This window comes from Sceloporus occidentalis, unplaced genomic scaffold, assembly GCF_023333645.1.
Source record: "Sceloporus occidentalis isolate IW3139 unplaced genomic scaffold, rSceOcc1.0.p SCAF_12, whole genome shotgun sequence".
Classification (NCBI taxonomy): Eukaryota; Metazoa; Chordata; class Lepidosauria; order Squamata; family Phrynosomatidae; genus Sceloporus; species Sceloporus occidentalis.
Window position 1 is genome coordinate 10,158,291 of NW_028316992.1, and position 22,904 is coordinate 10,181,194.

Here is a 22,904-nt window from a genome sequence, read left to right on the forward strand (position 1 = left end):
GACTAAAAGTAATGGCCAGGAAATCTGGCATTGTTTCTCCTCTGCCCGCTCCCCATTCTCTCTCTCTCTCTCTCTCTCTCTTTCTGTCTTACACGCACACACATACACACTGCATGGCAGTGTGCAAGGGAGATGCCTCTCTGTATGTACTAGTGGGATCTGCTAATTCATGCAAATCTTACTAGGAAGAGGGGGGGGGGGACTCAGACAAGACAAAATGTTGCTTGTGCAATAGTCTTCATGTGTTCCTGAAGAGGTTTACAGGAGTGTGACCATATGTAACAAAAATTAGAAATATAGGATACATTTGCTACATATTTGATGCTCCATGTAAAAATTGCTTCATGATTTGGAGACTTGTAAAAGAAATTTGAAAAAATGTTCTGATGTATCAGTGGCTGGCATATTTGAAATGTTTTAACAGCTATAATATGAATAATGTTTGACTTTGACTTAAAAGTTAACATTTGCCGTATATTTTAAGACTGATTATTTTTTAGCTTAAAGACTCCATAGAAAAATGGATTCCCTTTCAGTTATCCTTCTAAGTACAAAATCTCTCTTCTGGGAAGCAATCTGAAGTTAAGGCTAAGATATGAAGTGGGTTTTAAACTATCTGTGTGAAAGATGGAAGCTTTCTCACCATTTGAAGACTTGATCAGTACTGAAACCATTTTGCGGTCATACTGTCTTGTTTGATAGAGAAACATTCTTACTGGGGGAAATTTTTAATGGAGTTCCAGTGTTATATCCCTAAACTAGCAAGTTCTTAATGACCCTGGAAAGTGATTGCTTTGATTACACTTTAACGGTATTTGCAAATAAAATCACAAGTAATTAAGGGGAAATCTCCAGGCTTTTGAGCAACTTTGATGCATGATAACTGCCTGATTCAGCTCCATCTAGAGTAATGCTGTGTAGACAAGAGCTACTGAGATCAATAGCAACATAATGATAGTGGCAGAATTAAGTGAGTAACCTGAGAAGTGTGCCTTCAGAATGCATGCAGCTGCCACAAGCCAGGGCCACACAGTGCACTCCTTGCTTCCGTCCTAAATGTTCATCAAAAGACGCCCTGCAGGAAAATGGAGTTAGATGCTCTTTATTGCTGATCGTGTCTCTTGCCACATTTATCAGGGAAATTGGATTAGCAGTTGGCAGCTGCAGGTAGACAAGGTTCTGCAGTGATTAAATATGCAGCTTGGCTGCATTTGTTGTGACAGACCTTTAGTAAATTCTACTGTAAGCACCATCTGTCTAATTTGTATAAAGGGAAACTTCATGCTCTAAGCCACTGGTAAAGAACTGAATTTGTTGCTTTATCATAAAGTAAACTTTACCTCTAAAAATCTTTTAAACATAATTTATTAGGTTAAATGTTTTTTCCCTTTTGTTTTTCATATTTATTCTGATGAATAAATAATACATGGTAAAGTGCTTTCAGGTACTCTGTTTTGGAAACATTGAAAACAAAAATGTTCTTCCGTAAAATGTTTAGTATTCCTAACTGCAGGGAGGTGACACTTTTAGAATATCACATAGAAAATGGACTGTGACTGCCAAAGTCATTTAATTTGTGGCTTCTACAAGGACTTTCTAATTGAGGTTTTATGCATCCAAAATACATAGCTAAAAATAATTGCAGCAGAGCAGGTTAGTCTTGTTGATATGCTTCTATAGTTGACAATGTTGCTCATAAAGAATACGTTCAGGTTTATTTTCTGGGAAGTGCTAACCAAATACTTGAAGACTTTGTCATGCCATGCCATTAACTGGGGTGGGGGAAAATTCATTGTTGGAAGTCGATTGCCAATTTTCTCACCACTATTCTCTTAAAGAAAACTTGCATTGGCCCTGGAAATTCTAATCAATAGCATATTGACTTTCTATACTTACCCTCAGTGATACTTTGATATTATTTATGACAATGATTAGTTTGATAGGAACAAATAAAACAATGTATCCAAGGAAGAGGAGTGGTTAAGTAGCATGCTATCTATAGCTGGTTCACAGAAACTCTGAGCTCTTGAATTATTTAAAATCCTTGATTTTCAGCTTGCACACATTAAAAGTTTTCACACTAAGTGCCAAATGTTGCAAACAGCACTTTAACAGAATGATTTTGCTTTGATCCCTGTAGCAGTTCCTGAATAATTTATCACAGGTTATTGCCTTAATTCTGGAGAGGGATCGTGCAATAAAGGCAGATGAAAACACTCCAGTCGAAACACCTTGGGGCCTGCTCATTCCTCTGACATGGCTCTTTTGTTGGAACTATTTAGAGGTTATTAAGACGTGTCTGTAGAATTAAGAGTGTGCTGTAAGGAAGAAGACAGCCATCTTAATTCTAAAGACAAAGCACTATGACCCTTCACCTTTTTTGTGGTTGTTATTATATAGTAGAATTATGAGGGTAATATTATAGCTGCACCCAGAAGTACAACTATATAGTTAAAGGTCTGTCGGACTTCCCCAATATAAAATCCTTTTTTGGGGGTGTTTGAGTAGTATCTTGTTTGGCTCCAGTTGAACAGGTTAGTGATGTGGCTAAGGCTGTTAGAGTACAGTTTAGGTTTTATTTGCCCATCCCAGTTACTTTTGGACAATCTTGTTGTACTTTTCTGTGTTGAGAATCTGAGGGAAAATTAGAGACAAGAAAAAAACCCCACTAGGAAGGCAGATTCTGTTCTTTGTTATGGGATATATAACAGATATTTCAGAATGAAGATGTGTTCATAAATTTGACTTCTGGTTATCAGTATTCTGCTTGCATATTTTTCACACTGGGAATGTTCAGATATTTTAACATGCCAGGATTCTTCAGAATTCTTTGGTTTGTTTAGTGTGACTTGGCAGAAGCTGACATTCTAGCTTGTCTCTCACCTGACAAGATATAAAATTAACTGTACAAAATAATATTTGTTTTGAGGGTTTTTTGGCTTGTTGGGGAACAGACTACCCAGGACATTACTGCATGCAGTTTTTAAACTGTAGTTACACCAGGAAAAAAGTGAGATTGGCCATACTCCTTGCAAAGTGGCACCTTCAACCTGTAGCTGCTCTGTCCCTGACCGTTCCTTTTCATTGATGGGGGAAATCCATCAATGACATAGCAAGCTGACATGTCCCCAAGTGTGAGACGTTGCTTCCAGGGCAGTTAGACAATTACAAGTCATGTGGTGTCAGTGTTCCCTTTTCCCTCCAACCTTTATTATCTTTATTTATTTTTTCTATTTCTTTTCTTTCTCTCTTGTGAGGAAAACTTAAAAACGTGAAGGCATGCTGGGTAGGGCATATGGCAGGGAGTGAGGTTAAGGGATAGTTAGGAAAAGAGTGTGGTGTGGGCAGTAGCCCCTGTCATGCAAATGAGAGTATATGCAGTGGTGGCTGCCTTGAAAGCGCTATGTTCCAATTTTATTTTTATTAGCATGACTGCTACGAGAATGGGGCTCATATGGAAGACTCCCCAGAGTGCTAGCTCCTGCCAGATTCAGATATCACATAGAAACCTAGCTTCTTATGAATTGTGAACCCAGCTGTTCAGTCCTGAAACAACCACATTATAGACATACCTCAATTTAAAAAGCCTCTGATAAAAGAACTCCTTTTTACAATGTCTTTTTATTATCTCAGCCCCTCCTCTTTTCAGCCTCATCTGTCAAGATAGAAGGAGGTGTTTTTTAAAAAACAACATTAGCATAGGAAAAATGGTGAAAGAATGCTAGAAAAATAAAGATTTTCAGTATTGGGTTGCAGCAGTGTCTGGTTGTAGAGTACAACAAGGCTTGAGCTGTGACAAAACAGGGTTCTATTCCAGCTGATCTTACTATAGCTATGTGTGCCTGCCTACAACAGACATGGTAAACAGCCAGTTGCCTCCAGAATCCCTTACTGAGCATGCATGAACAGCAGAATGGGGAGGAGGAGAAAGTAGCTGAGGCTCTCACCAGCCCCTGCCAGGATGTTAAATAGCATAGATATAAAGTCCTCTCTCCATTCTCGTGGACTTCGAATCCGCGCCTCTTGAATATCTGCGGGGACGAATAGAGGGAGTTAAAATGGGGTGCATGCCCGCGGTGCATACCCTCACCCCCCACAGGAACATGCCTCCATTCAAGACATTAGGGCTTGAAAATGCGCATTTTTTTTCATTTTTGCGTGTATGGGGGGGTCCTGAACGGATCCCCCACGAAAACGGAGGGAGGACTGTATATGTTTTGTCACCAAAATGGAAACCATGAGGAAAGCAGAAGCTAGTGAAAGAAAAAAAATCTCTGGATGCAGTTTGGAAGATGCCTTGAAATGGTCTTGAGAAGGTTCAAAATCTTTTTCTACCAATGCAAGCTTTACCTGCCTTGGTTGTTTAATTTCATATGTTATTTCTGCCTGTGGCAACAAATGTTCTGTTACCAAAGTAATGTCCAGCAACACATCTACTTTGTTAACTGAGTTATACCTGTATATGTTGATCAGCAGTGGTAACTGCATCATTGGGACTGATGTGTTTTAGTATTACATATTGGTTGTTAACTGCCCTTGAGTCAATCTCGAATCATGGCCACCTCCAAGACTCCCTGTCTTGCACTACTCTTTGTAGGTCCAGTAAATTCATACTTGTGACCTCCTTAATAGAGTCTGTCCATCTAGCATGCAGTCTTCCTCTCTTTCTACATCCCTCCACCTATCCTAGCATTATTGTCTTTTCCAATGAATCATTCTTTCTCATGACATGACTGAACAACGACAACCTCAACCTAATCATCTTGGCTTCCAGGGAGATTTCATGCTTCATTTGTTCTAGGACCCATTTGTTTGTCTTTCTAGCTGCCCATGGTATCCTCAGCACTTTTCTCCAGCACTGCATCTTAGATTTCCCTCCTATCCGCTTGCCTCACTGCACAGTTCTCTCAACTGTACATGATAATAGGGAAAACATTCAATTTCCTCACTGTCTAGGTTAAATCTGTATAGATCTTCCATGGTCATTATTTTTATTTTTATTATGTTGAGCAGTAAACCTATCTTTGCACTTTCTTCTTGATCTTTCTTAGTAGTTGTTCCAGTAGTTGCAATATTTTCTGCTAGTAATATGGAATGTTATCATCTGCATATCTCAGATTATTGATATTCATTCCTCCTGTCTTCACTCCTCCTCCTTCTGTGTCCAAGCCTGATCTTTGTATGATATTTTCTACATACAAGTTGAACAAATAGGGTGAAAGGATGCAGTCTTGCCTGACCCCTATGCCAATTGAGAACCATTTGCTTTCTCCATATTCTGTTCTAACAGTAGCCTCTTGTCCTAAGTACAAATTTCTTATCAGGACTATCAGATATAGAGGCCCTCCCATGTCTTTAAGGACATTACATAGCTTTTTATTATCTATTAAGTCAAAGACTTTGCTATAGTCTATCAAACACATGCTGATTTTCTTTTGGAATTCTTTGGTGTGTTCCAGTAGCCATTGTATGTTTGCTTATATTCCTCAGATAGGCTGCAAAGCATTTCAGGTTCAGACTGAGGATGCAAGCATTAAAACCACTGTTGCTTTATCTCTGTTTCCTACCATCCTTTATGAAGGGAACAACTACAAATGAGAGAATGATGTATGCTGTATCAGTGTTGAATGCCTTTTGTACTTTTCTTCCATTCTGAATCTGGATCTGTAGATAGAGTCATATTTGTTGAATCCACAGCTGCCTTGAGGAGCTGCCATGTGCTAAGTGGCTTACCGGTTTTTAACCACCATTCAGGCTAATGAGACATTTTAGTCCTCCCCTCCGATACATCCCCTCTCCAGGCTGGCCACGGGTTTCTACCCCACCTTCTGGCTCCTGCCAGTCACCATGCCCTTTTCCCCCTGGATTGGATGCTTTGGCCTCATGGTCTCTGCATGGACCAGTGGATGCGTTGTTCCATGGATTCACTGTGGCAAGGTTTGACTAGATTCTCTATCAAAACTTAATAGAAGCAGCCAAACACACTTAATTAAAAAATAGAAGTTTATTAATGCACAATTGATTCACACATTAACCCCTGAAGTACTTAATCATTCACAACTCCCCAAAATTCTATTCACTTTTTCCCCTGGCTGACTGTCGTATCTCTCTTGCAACTTTCCCCTATCTCTAGGCCATCTGTTTACTATCTTTCTGCAATCCTTTCCTTGTCTCTAGGCCATCTCTCACCTATCTGCCTTCTGCCAAAGAGCCTGTTTTTTATCCTTTCTTCCTCTTCACAGCATTCCCTGGGCTGTGATTGACTGGCATCAGCTCCTCCCTTCACACTCTAAGTCATATTCTATCACAAAATCTACTCAGAACTAGACCTGCAGTATAAACTTTGTATTATATTCTCATATGAAGTGTAAACAATGGCCACAAGGTCCAGCCATGTGCCATGTACAGTTTTGTTTTTACAGACAAAGCTAGTATTGTTGAGACATAAAAACTGTCTTGGTTACACTTTTTTGCAAAAAACAGGAGGGATGACAGCTACTCAAAAATACTCTTGATTATGCATGTACAAACATTTCTGTGAATGTAGGACATTGCTCTATACATTAGAATTTTTACTGGAATGAGAAAAATAGCAGAGCAAGGGCCGAAATAGAGAGCCGTATAAGGGTGGCTTGACGCCATCCCTTTGAGTGCCAAATTAGGGCCATGGTAACCGCACGCCACAGCCCAAATCTGAATTTTTTCCAGCTTAAAAAGAAGCTGCAAGGTGCTGCTCCTTTTTGCGCAGGAAAAAGGGTGGCTTTTCCACCGTGGTGGCAGCTTTTCAGCTCTCCTGTGGCGTATAAGCACCTCGCTGCTGGAGTGCCACAACGCTGCCTGCCATCTGGTCAGGTGGACGGCATTGGGGGCGGTGTTGAGGCATGCATCATCAACAGACTAGCACAATACGCCACAGCCCCACACTGCCCCCCAAGGTGGCATATTGTGCCAGTCTGTTTCACCTCTTTGTCACTCAGTGAAAGCTTTTTCATATGCCATCTATGGAGCAAGGTTGAGGTCTCATTGTGTGTTTAGTCCTAGAAAGAGAGCTATAGGATAAGCAGAGGTTGAGAAAGCTGTGTGATTATTCATTTAATTCCGCCACTACCCTACAATGTTCTTATGGATCCTGCATTTGGAAGTTTATGTGATACCAGTAACATATTTTTCCCTAAATATCCACTTTGGTAATTATGTTGGATGTGTTTTTGAGGGAATGGGAAGGAGTACTGTAATATGTTTTTTCAAAGATATGAAAAGTGCCAAATCAAGTCAGGTTAGCTATGGTGTATCCCTGTTCATGTATCCCTAGGCAGTAGGCCTTCCTGAATTTGTACCTTCCAGATGTATTGGACTGAAATTCAGTTAATTCTAGTCAATATGGAAATGCTGGCTTGGGATAATGAGAGTTGTTGACCACCAACTCTGAAAGGCATCATGCTGCTTTAGGTTATGTGTTGAAAGGCTTCTCTATGACAGCTCTACTTAGAGTTGCGCAATTGCATCACTAGGCTTGGTGACACCTGGTGCGGGAGGAGGGCTACCAAGGAAGGGGGCACCGACAGCCTCTCTTGCCCTCCCCTCCTACCTCCTTGCTCACCTGCAACCCTTGCCTCCGTCTCAACTCCCTCCTTGGGAAGAGGGTCAAGCCACTGGAGAAACAACGGGGGGCAAGCACCTCCCCTGCCATCCATGACACTACCTTGGCTCCCTTCCCAGGGAGAGAGCTGGGCTGGCAACGAAGCTTTTTGCCCTTCTACAATGGTGGGAGGAGGGTCCCACCAGTTGTCACCCCTCCTGTGGGATATCACCTGGAACGATCCACACCCCTGCACCCGCCTAGTAACACCACAGGTGTGGTGGTTCATGCACCACTGCTGGTCTGCGAGCTACTGGTCCATGACACGTTCCTTGGAACTGTGAATATTGTAATAATATGGCCCAAATATGATGCTGGTTCCTGATACGTTGGGAGGAAATACTGCTGCTCTACCATATCAATTAACTTGAGAAGTACTGTTCTCGATGGTATGTTAGAAACAAGCCATCTTCCACTCTCCTCGATACACACAAAATTTGTGAGAACAAAAGATGGATTTTTCTAGGGGTTGGTTGAATCAGAAGTTAAACAGATTCACATAGGAGATTATCACACACAGAAAAAACATTGGGAGAGACACAAGATCTAAAAGACAAATACGAGTCTTATTGCATTTGCCTGTGCCCGGCCTATAGGCAGCCCGCATCCTCCCAGGGAACGTGTCTACAAGCCAGACTTGTTCCACTGCTTTTTCAAGAATGGGAAAATCCCATTCTTCAGAAAGCAGCAGGAAAAGTCCAGGTTGTATTGTAGATGGGCTACCCGCGTGGATACGGGCTGCCTATAGCCTGGGCATGCATGGGTAAATTCAATAAGACCTATTTTTGTCTTTTAGATCTTGCATCTTCTGACAGTTTTCCTGTGTATGATAATCTCCATGTACTTGCTTCTTTTTGCGCTATTGGCTTTGGTCCTACTAACCATAAGGAAAGACAGAAAGGTATTTAAAACACTGAAGACTTGGGCTCTCATCACTGGAAATCCTACTGTTGCTTACCTTCACAGGTTTTGGAATTTTCACTAGACTTTGTTTAATCATTTTGTTTAGTAACTTTCATAATCAAAAGGATTAGAAATTTAGCAGCAAAATAAAACTGAAAATCTCTAGCTGCTTAGTTCCATGCTTAGTATCCAAGTCTATATGATCTTTTCATTTACTGAAAAGTGTCATGCACACTAGTCCTAGGTATGACAGTAGTATGGCTGAGAATTTAATGTACATCTAACACAAAACTTCACTGGACTCCTAGTGAGTTTGCCTTGATGTGATATGGTATTCATTCACTACACTGGGTTTGATGCTAACAGGACTTGATATGGTCATCTCTACCATGGTTAATGTCTCTTGCTGTGCTTTCTCTCTGTGGCAACTGCAGGGTCTTCCAGCTTCTTCATCACCCCACCCCCATGCCATCAAAGATTTGGCTGAATTCATACAATTAGCAAACAGGGAAAACAACAACAGGATCTTTTTTACAACTACCTTTATAGTTCTGAGGGGAGGTTGCCCCGTAAATAACTACTGAATCAAGGTTTTGACAGTTGTATTAGTAATTGTGGCTAGGTTGTTAGATTTCTGTAAAAAGAAAGTTGAATGAAGATTTATTTATTTTTTTCCTCCTTGCCTGGCATGTTGCTTTTGGGCTTACACAGGTTGTGTAGGGTTGTCAGCGTTGATAATGTAGGCTGTAACCTAGTGGACTAGAAGTGTGGTTGAACATAATAGATGTCACAAATTATCATTGACCTATCATAACTGTAGTGCTGCAAGCAAGCTATGTACTATGTTAAATTTGTCTAATTAGCCTTCAGCAAAGAGAATTCCTGTTCTAAATCTGTCTACTAAATATTTTGCTATAAAGGCTAACCATATATATATATATACATAGCAATCACAAACCCTACATTTCTTTTCTAATATCTTTTTAAAATGTCATACCCAGGTATTTTATCTTAATTGAGTATTTAAAAGTTCCATCTCCAACAAAGGGCACTCAAGTACCCTGTAACTCTATAATTGATTTTTAAGAAGTGCCTGCTAAATTATTTAAACAACTATTTAATAAAAATAATGAATGGGTCAACATTTTAAAAAATATTGTACTAATAGTTTCAATAAACTGAATAATAATGTATGAAATATACTCAGTAATGTTTATGGAAATGTGTTTATATTTCATGCTCATCAGCTGTTTATGATTGAAAAATAAACCCGATCTGCTAAATAGATTTTGTTCAGATGACTTTTAAGCGATGACCAAGTTAGAAAAATGGTATCAGTGAAAATCCCCAAACCTTGTTAAAGAAGAAATAATAAATCAAAAGATAAATGTATCTTCTGATCTTTAATTCAGTACATAATGTCATATTTACTATTTCAAGCATTAGTAGTAGTGGTAGTGTTGAAGACTTTATGTAGTACATTAGTAAGCTTTGGATTAATATTAATATTTGGGTTAGAGACTTAAGCTCTTCTGTTCTATGGGGGAGGACATTTATACTAATGAATTAAAATCAGATATTGTGCTCATTATTGGCTGATCATTACTCCATCTGCTCTGTGCTAACGTGAAAATCAATTACTGTGTCTCTTTCCCACTGACAGCGTATGTTGATCGGACTGGCAAGAGATCTTCGAGGGATTGCCTTTGCTCTGAACACAAAGACCAGCTACACCATGCTGTTTGACTGGATGTATCCTTATTACTCGATGACAATACCGGCTCTGTGCACAGAGGGATACCAGGTCCCTTGCATTAGTTTAATAGCATGGCACAGTGGGGAAGAGGAAACAAAGCTAAATGAACTAATGTGTAATCAGCTAAAATTACAGTACAGTTGCAGCCATGCCATTAAGTGTGAGGGCGACATTTGGAAATAGACTACAAAGAGGTCACCAGGGGAGGGGGGCACATTGTACTACTTTAATCCTTAAATATTCTTCTATGTTGTAAGCCTGCAATGCTTTAATAGTTCTACGATGCTTTAATTTATACTGTGATGTTTCTCTACTTAGCTAAAATATAAAATATATATTCTTTGCATATTTTATTTCAAAATAAAGAATCCTCTTCATATTTGCATATTTCATTTGGTGCTATGTACATAACCATGAGAGCTCTCATATCACTTCATAAATGCTTTAGGCCTGCAAAATTTCTGTTTTTCTCTGTTCCACTTTACTAGAAATCTGAATGGCCTTTTACATAAACTTTGCATAATTGTTTCTGGGCTTGAGGGACAAGATGGGTAAGCTGAACAGCTGGAATTGTCAATTAAAGTACATTTGGTCCCAACAGTAAATGATAATACGTTTTCCTAAAATCGTCTAAGCTGTCCACCTTTCTGAAATTAACAGAGCTTGTTTTAAAGAAGTACTTTTGATACCTTCCATTTGGATTTTAAGTTACCATTATCTTCAAAGAATAAGATTAGTGTCAGGTTGCTCCAGATTGTTCTGCTCAAGTAAGATTTGAGCTTGTTTGAAGTCACCTTAGATACACATATACCTCAGGATAATGTTTAGATATACACTGTTCAGGTTTTCACAGGTAATGCTTAAATTTGTTCCTCTTTAAAATAATTCACCCAGACTTTGGAATTTATTTATATTTGTTTATACAATCTGTTCATCATCTTTATGTAAAAATAGCACTCCAGGAAGTATGTAAACTAAGCACAAAAAATATTGTAGAAAGTAAAATAAAAACAAAAAGCAAAAGATGAAGCAGTAATCGTCAAATATTATAGCATATGTATTAAGTGTAAAAGTAGTTCACTTCTACTTCAGATGAACAAAATTTACAGGACATTCCAGTTCTGCTGGATTGATTCACTTGTGGTTATTCTTAGATTTCCTCTCAGTTTTGAATGAATTGCTCACATTGTAACATCTATCCACTAGATGGCAAGAATGAGCAGAAATAAGAACCTTTGACTTGGTCTTTGACCTTTGAGTTATTATATTTTATATATTATAACAATTCTCTGGCAATGTTTAGATGTGAATAGCCAAACAGGCAGAATAGTAATGTTATCATGCAAAACAGGATTGTTTGTAGCAGGCTTGCTTATACTAATTGGGTTTCTGTAACAAATCAGACTCCTTGGAAAAAGGCCAAAGGCTTTTCATAATTGTATTGACAAGAAAATGAATATGATAAATGGTGTTCATTCAGTTGAGAAAAGATTTATAGTTTTTCCCTCTGGGCAAGGGATGAAGAGCAAATATGTGTAATAATAGAAAAATATGTTACAAAGTTGTTATTTGATCTTTCATAAGGCTTTATTAAAATATCTCCAAATATTTTAAAGGCATTTCAGGTGGTAAGGTATGGTCTGGTTTTGACATATTCTGCTAAAAAAAGGTGCATAAGGATGTGGAAACAAAAATACCATGAATATGAAAGTCATTCATTTTCCTTGAAATATTGATATGTCAAGCTGTCAGTGATTCAGATGGAAGTTGCGTTTTGGAAGTTGCTTTACTTTGTGTAGTGAGTACATAGGGTACTCCTAAATGTAAAGAGAAATGTTTTATAAAACCCACACTCAAAACTCAGTCTTATTAAGGTTTCTTCATAATTTAGTCATTTTTATTGTAAGACACTGTACATTTTGAATGTGTTAGAGTATTTATTTACATTTAGGATTAACACAAGCCTTGGTGAATTTGATTTTGTGTTAGGCCCTGCTTTGAGAGATATGACATGTTTCTTAAAGTAATGTCTGTTGTACTGTATGTCCAGGGCAAGGTTACCTTATAGAAGAGTAAGTTTATTATTATTGTATTTTCACTGTCAGGAAATGAGAGAAGGCACTTGTACAATTCTTTGCCTTGTGTGCTGAAGTAATGTAACTGGCTAAGAATGTTACATACTCTGTATTGCAAGCAACAATCTGTGTTGGGCCAGCCTTATTTACTTGTTTACTTCCCTTATATAAAATATTTCTGTTTGCAGATCTGGAATTACCAGTTTCCAGGGACCAATTTTTTACCCATCAGCCACCAAAATCCTCACCAGAAACTTCTGGTGCGGCCTTTTGGGGAAGATGGCTCAACAAAACAAGTTTTTTGAGCAGCCTACTGAGCTTCATCCATTCCTTCACCAAACATTATGAGACTAATATTTTTGTTTAATCTCAAACTAACTTTGGTAGAAATGTTCTCCAAATAGTTTTATGTCTGTGCAGACAGTCAATTCTAAGAGTTGTTGGTAACAGGTCAACATTGTGGGATGTATGATTTCAGCATTCCCAAGATGACTGTTCCCCTATCTGTTGAGAAGAGAAATGGAAATTCAGTACTTGTCACTGGATTTGTTTTGTTGTTTCTTTCTCAAAAGAAGGAGTTTCTCACTTTGAGTATACTGTTCTTGATATATTGGATCATTGGAATTCAGTTCATGTTTGCTTTATCTTTCAACAATTCCATAAATATATATTTATCACAGCATCCTGCCATATACGTGTGTAGAGAGATTTTGTAGCACTTTTGAGACTAACTGAAAGAAAGAAGTTGGCAGCATGAGCTTTCATAGACTTCAGTCTACTTCCTCAGATACTTTTAAGGACTGGAGTCTACGAAAGCTCATGCTGCCAACTCTCAAAGGTGCTACAAGATCTCTCCACATACTGATTCTACAGACTAACACAGCTGTATCTTTGAATTCTGCCGTATACGTGGATATACTTCATTATTCTATAACAGGACATTTTTCTTGTTGCCTGTGTTTCTTAACACTTGTTCAAGCTCAGTTTCAACATCTTAGTATTAATGGGATTTCCATTCATCTGTTGGTGTTATGTTTTGAAGACTGTTTTTTAGCCCCGAGGAATGTGCCTACTCCACATCAGCCATTAGCCAATGGAAATGAAAAATCATTGGTAAATATAGAGTTTCCCTATCTCCTCCCCCCCCCCTTTTTTTTTTTCCCCATGAGGGACATGGCTGGCAGGCATGATAAAAGCTCTGTGCCCCCAAAGTATGGGAAAGACTTAAGATATCTGAAAAATGAAGGAAGTACCATCAACCTTTTGCCATTGAAAGAACATTGGGGATGCTGTTTGCTCCAAGAAACAAAGCAGCTTGTACGGAAAACACAGTCTAAAGGCAACGCACCCTTTAGACTCATTTGGGGAAGCTAGGTAGTCTTCAGATAAGTGCCTAGACACTTTGGAGAACATTGTTAAGCTTGTGCTCTAGGATCTATTGAAGCAATTATCTGACGTGGTGTTGAAGAGATGAATTCTGGCCCTTTAGTAGTCATTTGCTGAAGCTGAACTTTTAAAGACAGAAAAAAGAGAGCTATCTATGAACATTCTGTGGATGAACATTTAGAAGCCATTTTCCCATTGGCAATCCACAACCATTCCAGTATACAGTATTTTCTGGTAGGACTCACAGGTTCTTACTATGAAGAAACTACATTTCAGTTTTGATTGCTTAGACATATTGTGATGTTCTCCAGAGTTTACTAGCTGATATTGTAGCAGTACTTCATTTTTTGCTGATGGCTTCTCACATAAGATATTAGGAGCACCCAATATATTGATCTTCCACTGCAGCTATATACATTTTGCTGAGTAGTATTGTTTGTTCTTAAACTGTCATACTGTTCTTGTAATTTTGGTATATTGTTGCTAATCATCTACAGCTAATTGGTCTAATGGGATCAAACTCCTGTCAGTGAAAATTTAAGTTCTCAAGTGGCTGATTCAAATATAGAATAAGAACCTGTTAGTTCATGTTAACACAATCTCTGTCAAATTTTAGTTTGACTCAACTCCATTGAAAATTTATTGCAACTAAACAATATGCCCAGGATCCTCACCATGTTTTTAAATGAAGTTTGAAGCTATGGGTTTTTTTCTAAATCTGTTATTCTGAAACTTATCTTTAACTTATGTTATAAAAGATACCCATCATATCTTTCAATTCTTCAAACAGCTATTGAGCTGTGGTATCGTGAACCAGAATGTACAACTCCTATCTTGAAGCTCATGGCTGAGATGATGCAAAACAGGTACAGTTTATCATAGTGTTAATTATCTTGATAGTGCCTTTAAGCAGTGGTTTTCAATCTTCCTAATGTCGTGATCCTTTAATAAAGTTCTTCATGTTGTGGTGACCCCCAACCATAACATTATTTTCATCTTGGTTCCTAAGACCATCGGAAATATGTGTTTTCCGATGGTCTTAGATGACCCCTGTGAAAGGGTAAGGGGTTGCGACCTACAGATTGAGAACCGCTGCTTTAGAGATTGTAGAATATGAACAAACTTGAAGGTACAACATGCAGTAACACTGGTTTGAACAGCCTCAAAACAATCCTTATATCTGTTGAAAGTATGTTTGAGTTGCTTTTAAGAACTGTTGTCAATAAATGAGGTAGTGAAAGGCCAAACCTAAGGCCATTATTTTACTTTGTTTTCCAATGTTCTCACAATGTGGGATCCAAGGCAGCTACATTTGTAGAAGCCGTTTCAGCCTTTACAGCTCTTAACACAATCCAGTGCAGATTTATACAAAAGCAAATTCCTCTAAACTCAGTGAGACTTGATTAGGCTCCAGTCATATAATTGACTTGTCTAGGAGTAAACACTGTAGGACTTACTTCTGAGTATATATGCACAGGATTGCTCTTTAATGAAGATTGTTGTTTCTGAGTATTAGGAAAAAAGTAAAAATGAAGAATTATCTTTAAAAGGAAGTAGTGGTCTAGCTCCTGTAAAGAATTTAGGAACAGAGCCTAGTGTTTTTCTTTCCCAGGGAGCTTTTAACTCCAAAGTTGTGGTAAGTTGGACCATAAGAAGCAGAGCCAAGAAAAACTCATTTGTCCTTCCTCATGCAATTTCCAAGGTAGTGCCTTCCCCACACACCCCTTATCTTCAGGATATGTCATCTAGTCTCCTCATGGTCTTAAGAAGTAGATAACCTTTCTAAATAATTCCCACAGAAGTGTCCAGCCAGGTTTGCCAATATTCATACCTGTGCAACCTCTTGTGGATTTTCTTCCTTCCGTTGATTTTCTTTGGACTCATATTCTAATAGTTTCTCATAGACTGCATAGTTGTGATGATATTGGGGGGGAAATGTCCCTACTTTGGTGGAGGGATCCTTCCAATGTTGTTATACTTCCAATTCCCACAACTTTTACGCATGGTGACCATGGTCCTTTCTCTATGGAGTGGATACCCACACTGACACGCTTCTTGTCCAAGGCCAGTGGAAGTCCTTGCTCAGTGCGAGGGAGCTACTGGCAGTGGTCAAGGTGTTTCAGGCCTTCAAAAACAATCTGACACATATAATAGCCAAAGCTGTAGCACAGAACATTACAAACATCTGCTGTGTAAACAAACAAGGGGGTATGCACTCACAGACTCTGCTCCATCTCTCGGTAGACCTCTAACACCGGTGTAAGAAGAGATAATTGCTGTCCACCTAAGAGAACGAGACAATGCATTAGTGGACTCTGAGTCGTGCCCAAGTCCTCCGACATGAATGGGCTCTATTCAAGGAAGCATTCCCACTCACAACATTCCCTTGGGCTAACCCCCATGTAAATCACTTCACTTCTCTGGAGAATGCAGTCTCACCTGTTCTGCTCCAGTACAGAGGAGAGCAGAAATTCCTTGGGAGATGCCTTCCCATGCGCCTGGACAGCTTGCCTTCTCTACCCTTTCCACTGATACTGAAGATCGTGGTTCAGATGTCGGAGGGCATATCCAATGCAATCCTTGTCACCTCTACCAGCTAAGGCAACCTTGGATTGTTCCTCTCATACACCTTGCGAGGGGCCAATGCCTTTCGCTTCCTCAACAACTGGACCTTCTCTCCCACTCCAAAAGATTAGTGCTTTGCCCGAACGTCAACAGTTACACCTGATGATGTGAAAGATCCATCCCAAACCTCTCCAGAACTCCTCCAAGTCATTTCCCTTGCAGGGAAGGTCTCTATGAAGCGGTCTTAAATTTACAAACAGAGATGCTTCTCTGCCTTTGCCAACGCACACTCGGAGCCTCCCTCCCCTATCCTATTGTTGGCAGCTCTTCAAGTCCTCCTTCGCTTTTGTGACAGAGGCTTACCATTTTCATCCTTAAAGCTCTGTCTGGCAGTTATCATAGCTAATCAGCTCTTGGTTCATCTTCCAGTACATTCTTCTCCTCTGACATTGTACAACGATTCTTCAAGGGACTACACAACCTCTATCATCCCATGCCACTGATTCCGCCCATATGGTTTCTATCACTTGTACGTATGCATCTCCTTCAGTCTCCCTTTGAACAGCTGGGATTGTCTAGCAAGAGATTTCTGTCCCAGGATGTGTATTTCTGTTTGCTATTACTTCTGTGAGAAGGGCTTCAGTATTGGCTGCCTTTTACTTGGACAAACCCAGCCTTATCTTTCATTAGGACAAGGTGACTCTGAAACTGAGGTTTTCTTCCTGTTTACAGTAGTTTCTTCTTTTTATCATTCAGAAGTCGTTTTGCATACATTATGTCCTCAACTGTCAATTTCACATGAGAAGACTGTGCACTGTCTGTATGTATGTTCACTGTGCTCTGTTCTTCTATATTCAATGCATTTCTGAGTTCCATTTGTCTAGCAAGTTGTTTGTTTTGGTGAGCCCAAACCTTGTTTCTTTGCAGTGTCTTCAGCATTGCATTCTTCAAACCATTCTTTAGCTGTGAAGTTCTAAGTGATCTGTTCCTACTGGTGTCCACTTCCACTTAACTAGGGCTGTCACCTCATCAGCTGCTTTTCTTTGTGGTGTTCCACTCCCTGACCTTTCTATAGCTGCTATATGGTCACAGCTTTCCATGTTTATTCAGCACTATAGGCTTGTCTGCAGATTATGTCAGGATGCCAATTTGGCCAAGGTGTTCTATCTCTACAGTGACTTGCCCACCTTCTGCAGATAAGCTTTGTAGTCACCCTAATGTGTGAGGCACAGAGGCCACAAAGAAGAACAGGTTGCTTACCTGTAACTGTGGCCTCACACATACCTGCCCTACCTCCCTTTTTTAGATCCCTGTAGTTTATTATGGCGAACTCGAACTGAAGGTGGAGCTAGATTCGTGGGTTTGGGCATGCTCAGTACATGGGAGTGGGCGGGGCTACCCTGCAATCTGCTCAGCTTTGAACTTTCTAAATGGAGTTTCTGCACAGGCGCAAACCCCTAATTTGCAAGGGCACAGATGACCACTCAAAGAACCACATTTACAGGTAAGCAACCTGTTCTTCCCATAAAATATTATACAGTAAGTACCGTACATGGCAGTGTGTGTGCATGTGTGTTAACTGCCTCCAGCTCATGACAACTCTGTGCACGAGACGTCTTCAAGCCCCCCTGTTCTCCACTGCTTATGCCCTGTAGATTCAGCCTCTTGAGATCCTTGAGTCTTATCCATCTCGTGTGTAGTCTGTCTCTCTTTCTGCTACTCTCTAACTTTCCTAGCATTATTGTATTTTCTAATGAGTCGTGCCTTTTTATGATGTAGCCAGAGTACAACAGCCTCAGTTTTGTCATCTTGGCTTCCAGGGAGAGTTGAGGCTTGCTCTGTTCTAGGACCCATTTGTTTGGCTTTTTGGCTGCCCATAGTATCCTCAGCACTCTTCTCCAGTACCACATCTCAAATGATTTGATTTTTCTTTTTATGTTGGCTCTCTTCACTGTCCAGTTTTCACATCCATACATGGTAATGGGGAATACAATGGCTCGAACAATTCTGACTTTAGTGTTCTATTGTATATCTTTTTGCTTTTGAATATTAGCTAGTTGTCACAGCCGCCCTTCCTGACTGCAATCTCTGTTCTTCTTAGTGTTTGATCCAAGGTACAAGAACAACTATTTTGATTTCCTTGATATCTAGGTTGAATTTTTTTGTTTTATTTATGTTCAGCAGTAGGCCTGCCTTTGCACTTTCTTCTTTGACCTTCTTTAGTTATTGTTCCGAGTCTGTAGTATTTTCTGTTACTAGTATAGTGTCATCATATATTTTATATTGTTGATGTTCCTTCCCCATAACTTCACTTTTCCTTCTTCTAAGTCTAAACATGCTGTCTTATTATATTTTCTGCATACAAGTTGAACAGATAGGTTGATAGCCTTGCCTGGCCCCTTTGCCAATTAGGAGCAATTTGGTTTCTCCATATTATGTTTTAACAGTAGCTTCTTGTCCTAAGGACAGATTTACCATCAGAACTATCAGATGCGGTGGCCCTCCCATGTCCTTAAGGGCATTCCATAGCTCTTCATGATCTGGGCAGTTGAAGGCTTTGCTATAGACTGTAAAACACATACTGATCTTTTCTGGAATTCTTTGGTGAACTCCCTTAGCCATTGTATGTTTGCAATGTGGTCCATAGTACCTCTTCCTTTTCTGCACCCTGCTTATATCTCCCCATGTACAGTTGTGCTGAATTGTGAGCATAATTTTGCTTGCATGGGAAATTAATGCTGTGGTTCTATAATTGAAGCAGACTTTTGTGTCGTGTGTGTGTGTGTGTGTGTGTGTGTGTGTGTGTGTGGATTGGGATGTATATTGATCGTGGCAATACTTTATCTTAATTTTCCTAATATAAACACAGTGGCATTTGTATCAGTTCAGAACATCACACTGGCCCTATCTATTCCAAAACTGAATTTAGGCTTTCAGTGAATCTAGTTAACTTTTTTTCCCGGTTTAAATAATTTAACATTATGAATTAAGCTCTGAATGACTGTTTAACATTTTGATATTTTTACTGTGGTTTAAAATAATAATTACATGTTGTGTATTTTAATCTCCCCATATGTATAGTTATAGCATAATCAGTTAATTTTAACATGTCCTTGTGTCTATAGTGTGTCTCGAAAACTGGTATGACAGAAGAGCCCCTACTCACATTTTTTGTTAGAAGAAGTGCTGTTCAGAGGAGAAAGGTTCATAAGGCACCTTTACAAACATTGATAGCATTAAACAAAGTAATGAGGTACTAACAGATTAATTCTCCAAAGAGTGAGAGCTCTCTGAAGCTCTTTGCATATTCATTATATTCATTTACCTATTGGTATGCACAAAGTCTGTGTTGCTCCCTTTGGAGAACATCATTAGGGATGGGTTTGCTTTTTCTTGAGTTGTGTATTGCATTAAGTTCTACAGGTTAAAATGCATAATACAATACACTTTGACATGGTGAAAATGTGTTAGAAAGTATCAAATTGTATTTATTGACAGAATGAGAGTTTCCTTCTGTATTTCCATCTGCCAGATGTTATCATTTTGTACTTTGTAAAATACACAGATACTGTAAATCCTGAGAGCTATCCAAATGAACAGAACTCCTTTGCTCTAACCATCTGTGTGGAACAAGAGGAATGTTTACAAGGAGGGGTATGGGGGTCTGTATACATTAAAAGTGATAATGGGATAATTGAAAAAAGGCACCAAAATGATCAGGGAACTAAAGCAAGCAGCATCCTTGTTCAATCTGATCTTTGCTCGGAATAGTTCTTAGGCTCCAGACCTGCTTTAAAAACCTACATGGGATCTACAACTAAATGTTTCAGTGTGGAGTCATCTTCTTCATTGTGCCAGCTAGCCACCTAATGCCTTCTTTCTAGATAGTTCATTCCTTTCCCCCTCCTCCAAGTGAATTTTCTTCTTTTGCAAATCGTGTAGTTTCCACAAGCATGCCAGTAACCTCTCTCCTGCTTCTCAGTCCATTTTGACTTTATAGATATTGTAACTCAACACATGAGTCCACCATCAGTGTATAAGAGAAACACTTATGATGTTGATTATTTAGGAAACATTGTTGCTTTTTTCCCTCAGATCACAACGTTTAAATTTTGATGTATCATCTCCTAACGGGATTCTTCTCTTCCGGGAGGCTAGTAAGATGATTTGCACTTATGGTGAGTATGTGTTGGTGATTTGTTGTATATATTTCTTTGCCGGTTTAGTAAGAAAAGAAAAGTACCTCATTTTAATTAAACAGAATTTGAGTTCCCATTATATTGACATTTGCTGCTGTTGCTAGGAGAAATTATGGACATAGAAAAGCAGAGGAATTTCTGAAGAAAGCTCATTAACCTAAGAGACACATTCAAAGGGGTAACTGGCATTCAGTGTAATGACACACTTGGTTGATCCTTAACATTTCAGTTTTGAAGCAAAACAGGGCTACCTAAAATTAGTAATGATTTCTGTGATGACCGAAGTATATTAAATATTAAATGAAAAGAGAAGGGATATTGAGGGGGAAAACAGTGAGATAACAGCTTGTTGGTATCATGATCTACAGAATGTTGTGGACTGTTCTAGGAGTCACTTGGAAGGAGAAAATGACAGCTGGAGGTTGGGCTGATTAGCCCCCTACTGTAGGTTGGGAAAAGTATGGCCCACAGGTGACATGTACTGTAACCCATCCACTTCTTTGTGGCCTCCAGGAAAAAATAAAATAAAAACCTGTTGTACCATCCCCACAAATTGCTGACTACTGACTGAATGCACTAACATGGTGCAGTGGACTAGCCTAATCAATAACCAATCCAAGACATTAGTGTAATTGATTAATTTGATAAATTACCTTACCAGTCAAGAAGGAAACCTGATTTTACAAGCGTTTTGGAGTGTTTCCCCCATCAGTTAGGAGGCCTTTGGTTTGTCATTTCTGTTGGCACTGCTACTGTTTCTGGTGCTCTACCATAGTAAGTTAATTTAAAGCTCATTTGAAATTTAAAATTATAAGAAAACTAAAATCACTCTATAGTGAACTTAATTTATTCTACAGTGAATGAACCTGCATCCTAAATGAACTGTAATTATTTAATGTATCAAAAATGTATTGTTTCATATAACAGTTAATATTTAGTAGACTTAGGAGGATTTTATTTTTTTTAATACTAAAACATATTATTATGATAAAATCTGTTCTACATATGTTTATTTCAAACCGAGCATATATTAATCCATTTCCACATATTTTACCTGATTTGTATCTTCTTCTATTTTTTGTCAATTTCTCCAATAAAACTGTTATCCACAAATTTGTTTTGCCTCCCAACAGTGTTCCAGGAAATAAATTTTATACTGTATAGCCAAAATCTTGGTATAGTCAATTGGTGAAATTTAAATCTATAAGCAGATTATGTGTGATTGAGCCCCATCATTTAAAGCCTAGTGCACTTTAGTTGTCTCCAAACCCTCAGTCCAGAGAAGTTCTGTATCAGAAGTACTTCACTTCTGGTAGCACCTTAAGGAGAGATTCAAATAGTACAGAGGAAAATAATCAGCCATACTCTTCTGGAATTCAACCAATAAACAAGATGAGCTCCTTGGTACAATGGCAGAACTTAAAGACTCTTTGTCATCTTTGCCCTCTTCTATTGATTAACTTATATCTTGTCACTTTTATAAAGAGGATATTATTCAAAAGGCTGCTATGAATGATATGCCATTGATGTAACATTTAAATAGGCCTTTAATTCATTTCAGTCATAATTCTAAATTTCCTTTACCCGACAGTCTTCTAGCCTTTGATAGGGATCCAGTTTATCCAGCTGAAGAAAAGAATATTAATATTCTAGCTGTAAGGATTTACAAGCCAGAGATCCAAGCACAGACAAACCTTCTGTCTTACTTGATGGTGGATGACAGACACTAAGGCCCTTAACAACAGAAAAATATGGTTCTATTGGATGTGTTAATCTGCTTGTCAATTTATCAGTTTTAAAAATTCTACTAAAATCAAATTATTTACTCTTAGACCACACCTTCTTTGAGCATGTAGTCCTCAAGGAATTATCAACCAGATAAATGGCCTGACATCACAGAGGTTGGCCCAGCTACTCTAATGGCAAAGTCTACTGGATACGGATGTATGTTGACGGGATATGTGACATGAGGTGTTGTAGTTTTATTAATCACTTTTGTGTCAGCTGTTGGAGGAGATTTAGGAGAGTAGAAGAAAAGGGATGTCTTTTTCACCTTTTATATCCAGTAAGATAGCTTGTTTTTTGGATGACTACCAGCTGGTAGCCAATCCTGAACCTAAACATATTAGCAATATATAGCCTAACAGCAGAGAAACAGAGAAAAAATGGTCCACTGAAACTTTCTGTCAACCAGTGAGCTTCAAGCAACACGGCAAACCCAACATGACTGTAGTCCCCTGTTGTATCCTTTACCCTACATCAAAGTGTTGCAGAGCACCTCTCCAAGCCCCCAGATTGCTATAGTTTTTCTTGAAAGTTCCCACTCACATAGTACTTCAAGTAGCACCACATGGCTCCAGAGTGGCTAATGTCATATTGGA

The 22,904-nt window shown here is 38.9% G+C and overlaps 1 protein-coding gene across 2 annotated transcripts in view; it reads left to right on the forward strand.

Moving 5' to 3' along the window:
- RANBP17 (RAN binding protein 17) overlaps window positions 1-22,904 on the forward strand; it is a 253,220-nt gene that overhangs the window by 168,592 nt on the left and 61,724 nt on the right. For both annotated transcript variants that reach the window (XM_089477831.1, XM_089477830.1), the window contains exons 20-22: window positions 10,206-10,294; window positions 14,518-14,625; window positions 20,420-20,502. In XM_089477831.1, the coding sequence (XP_089333957.1) occupies window positions 10,206-10,294; window positions 14,518-14,625; window positions 20,420-20,502 (280 nt within the window). The remainder of the gene's footprint in view (window positions 1-10,205; window positions 10,295-14,517; window positions 14,626-20,419; window positions 20,503-22,904) is intronic.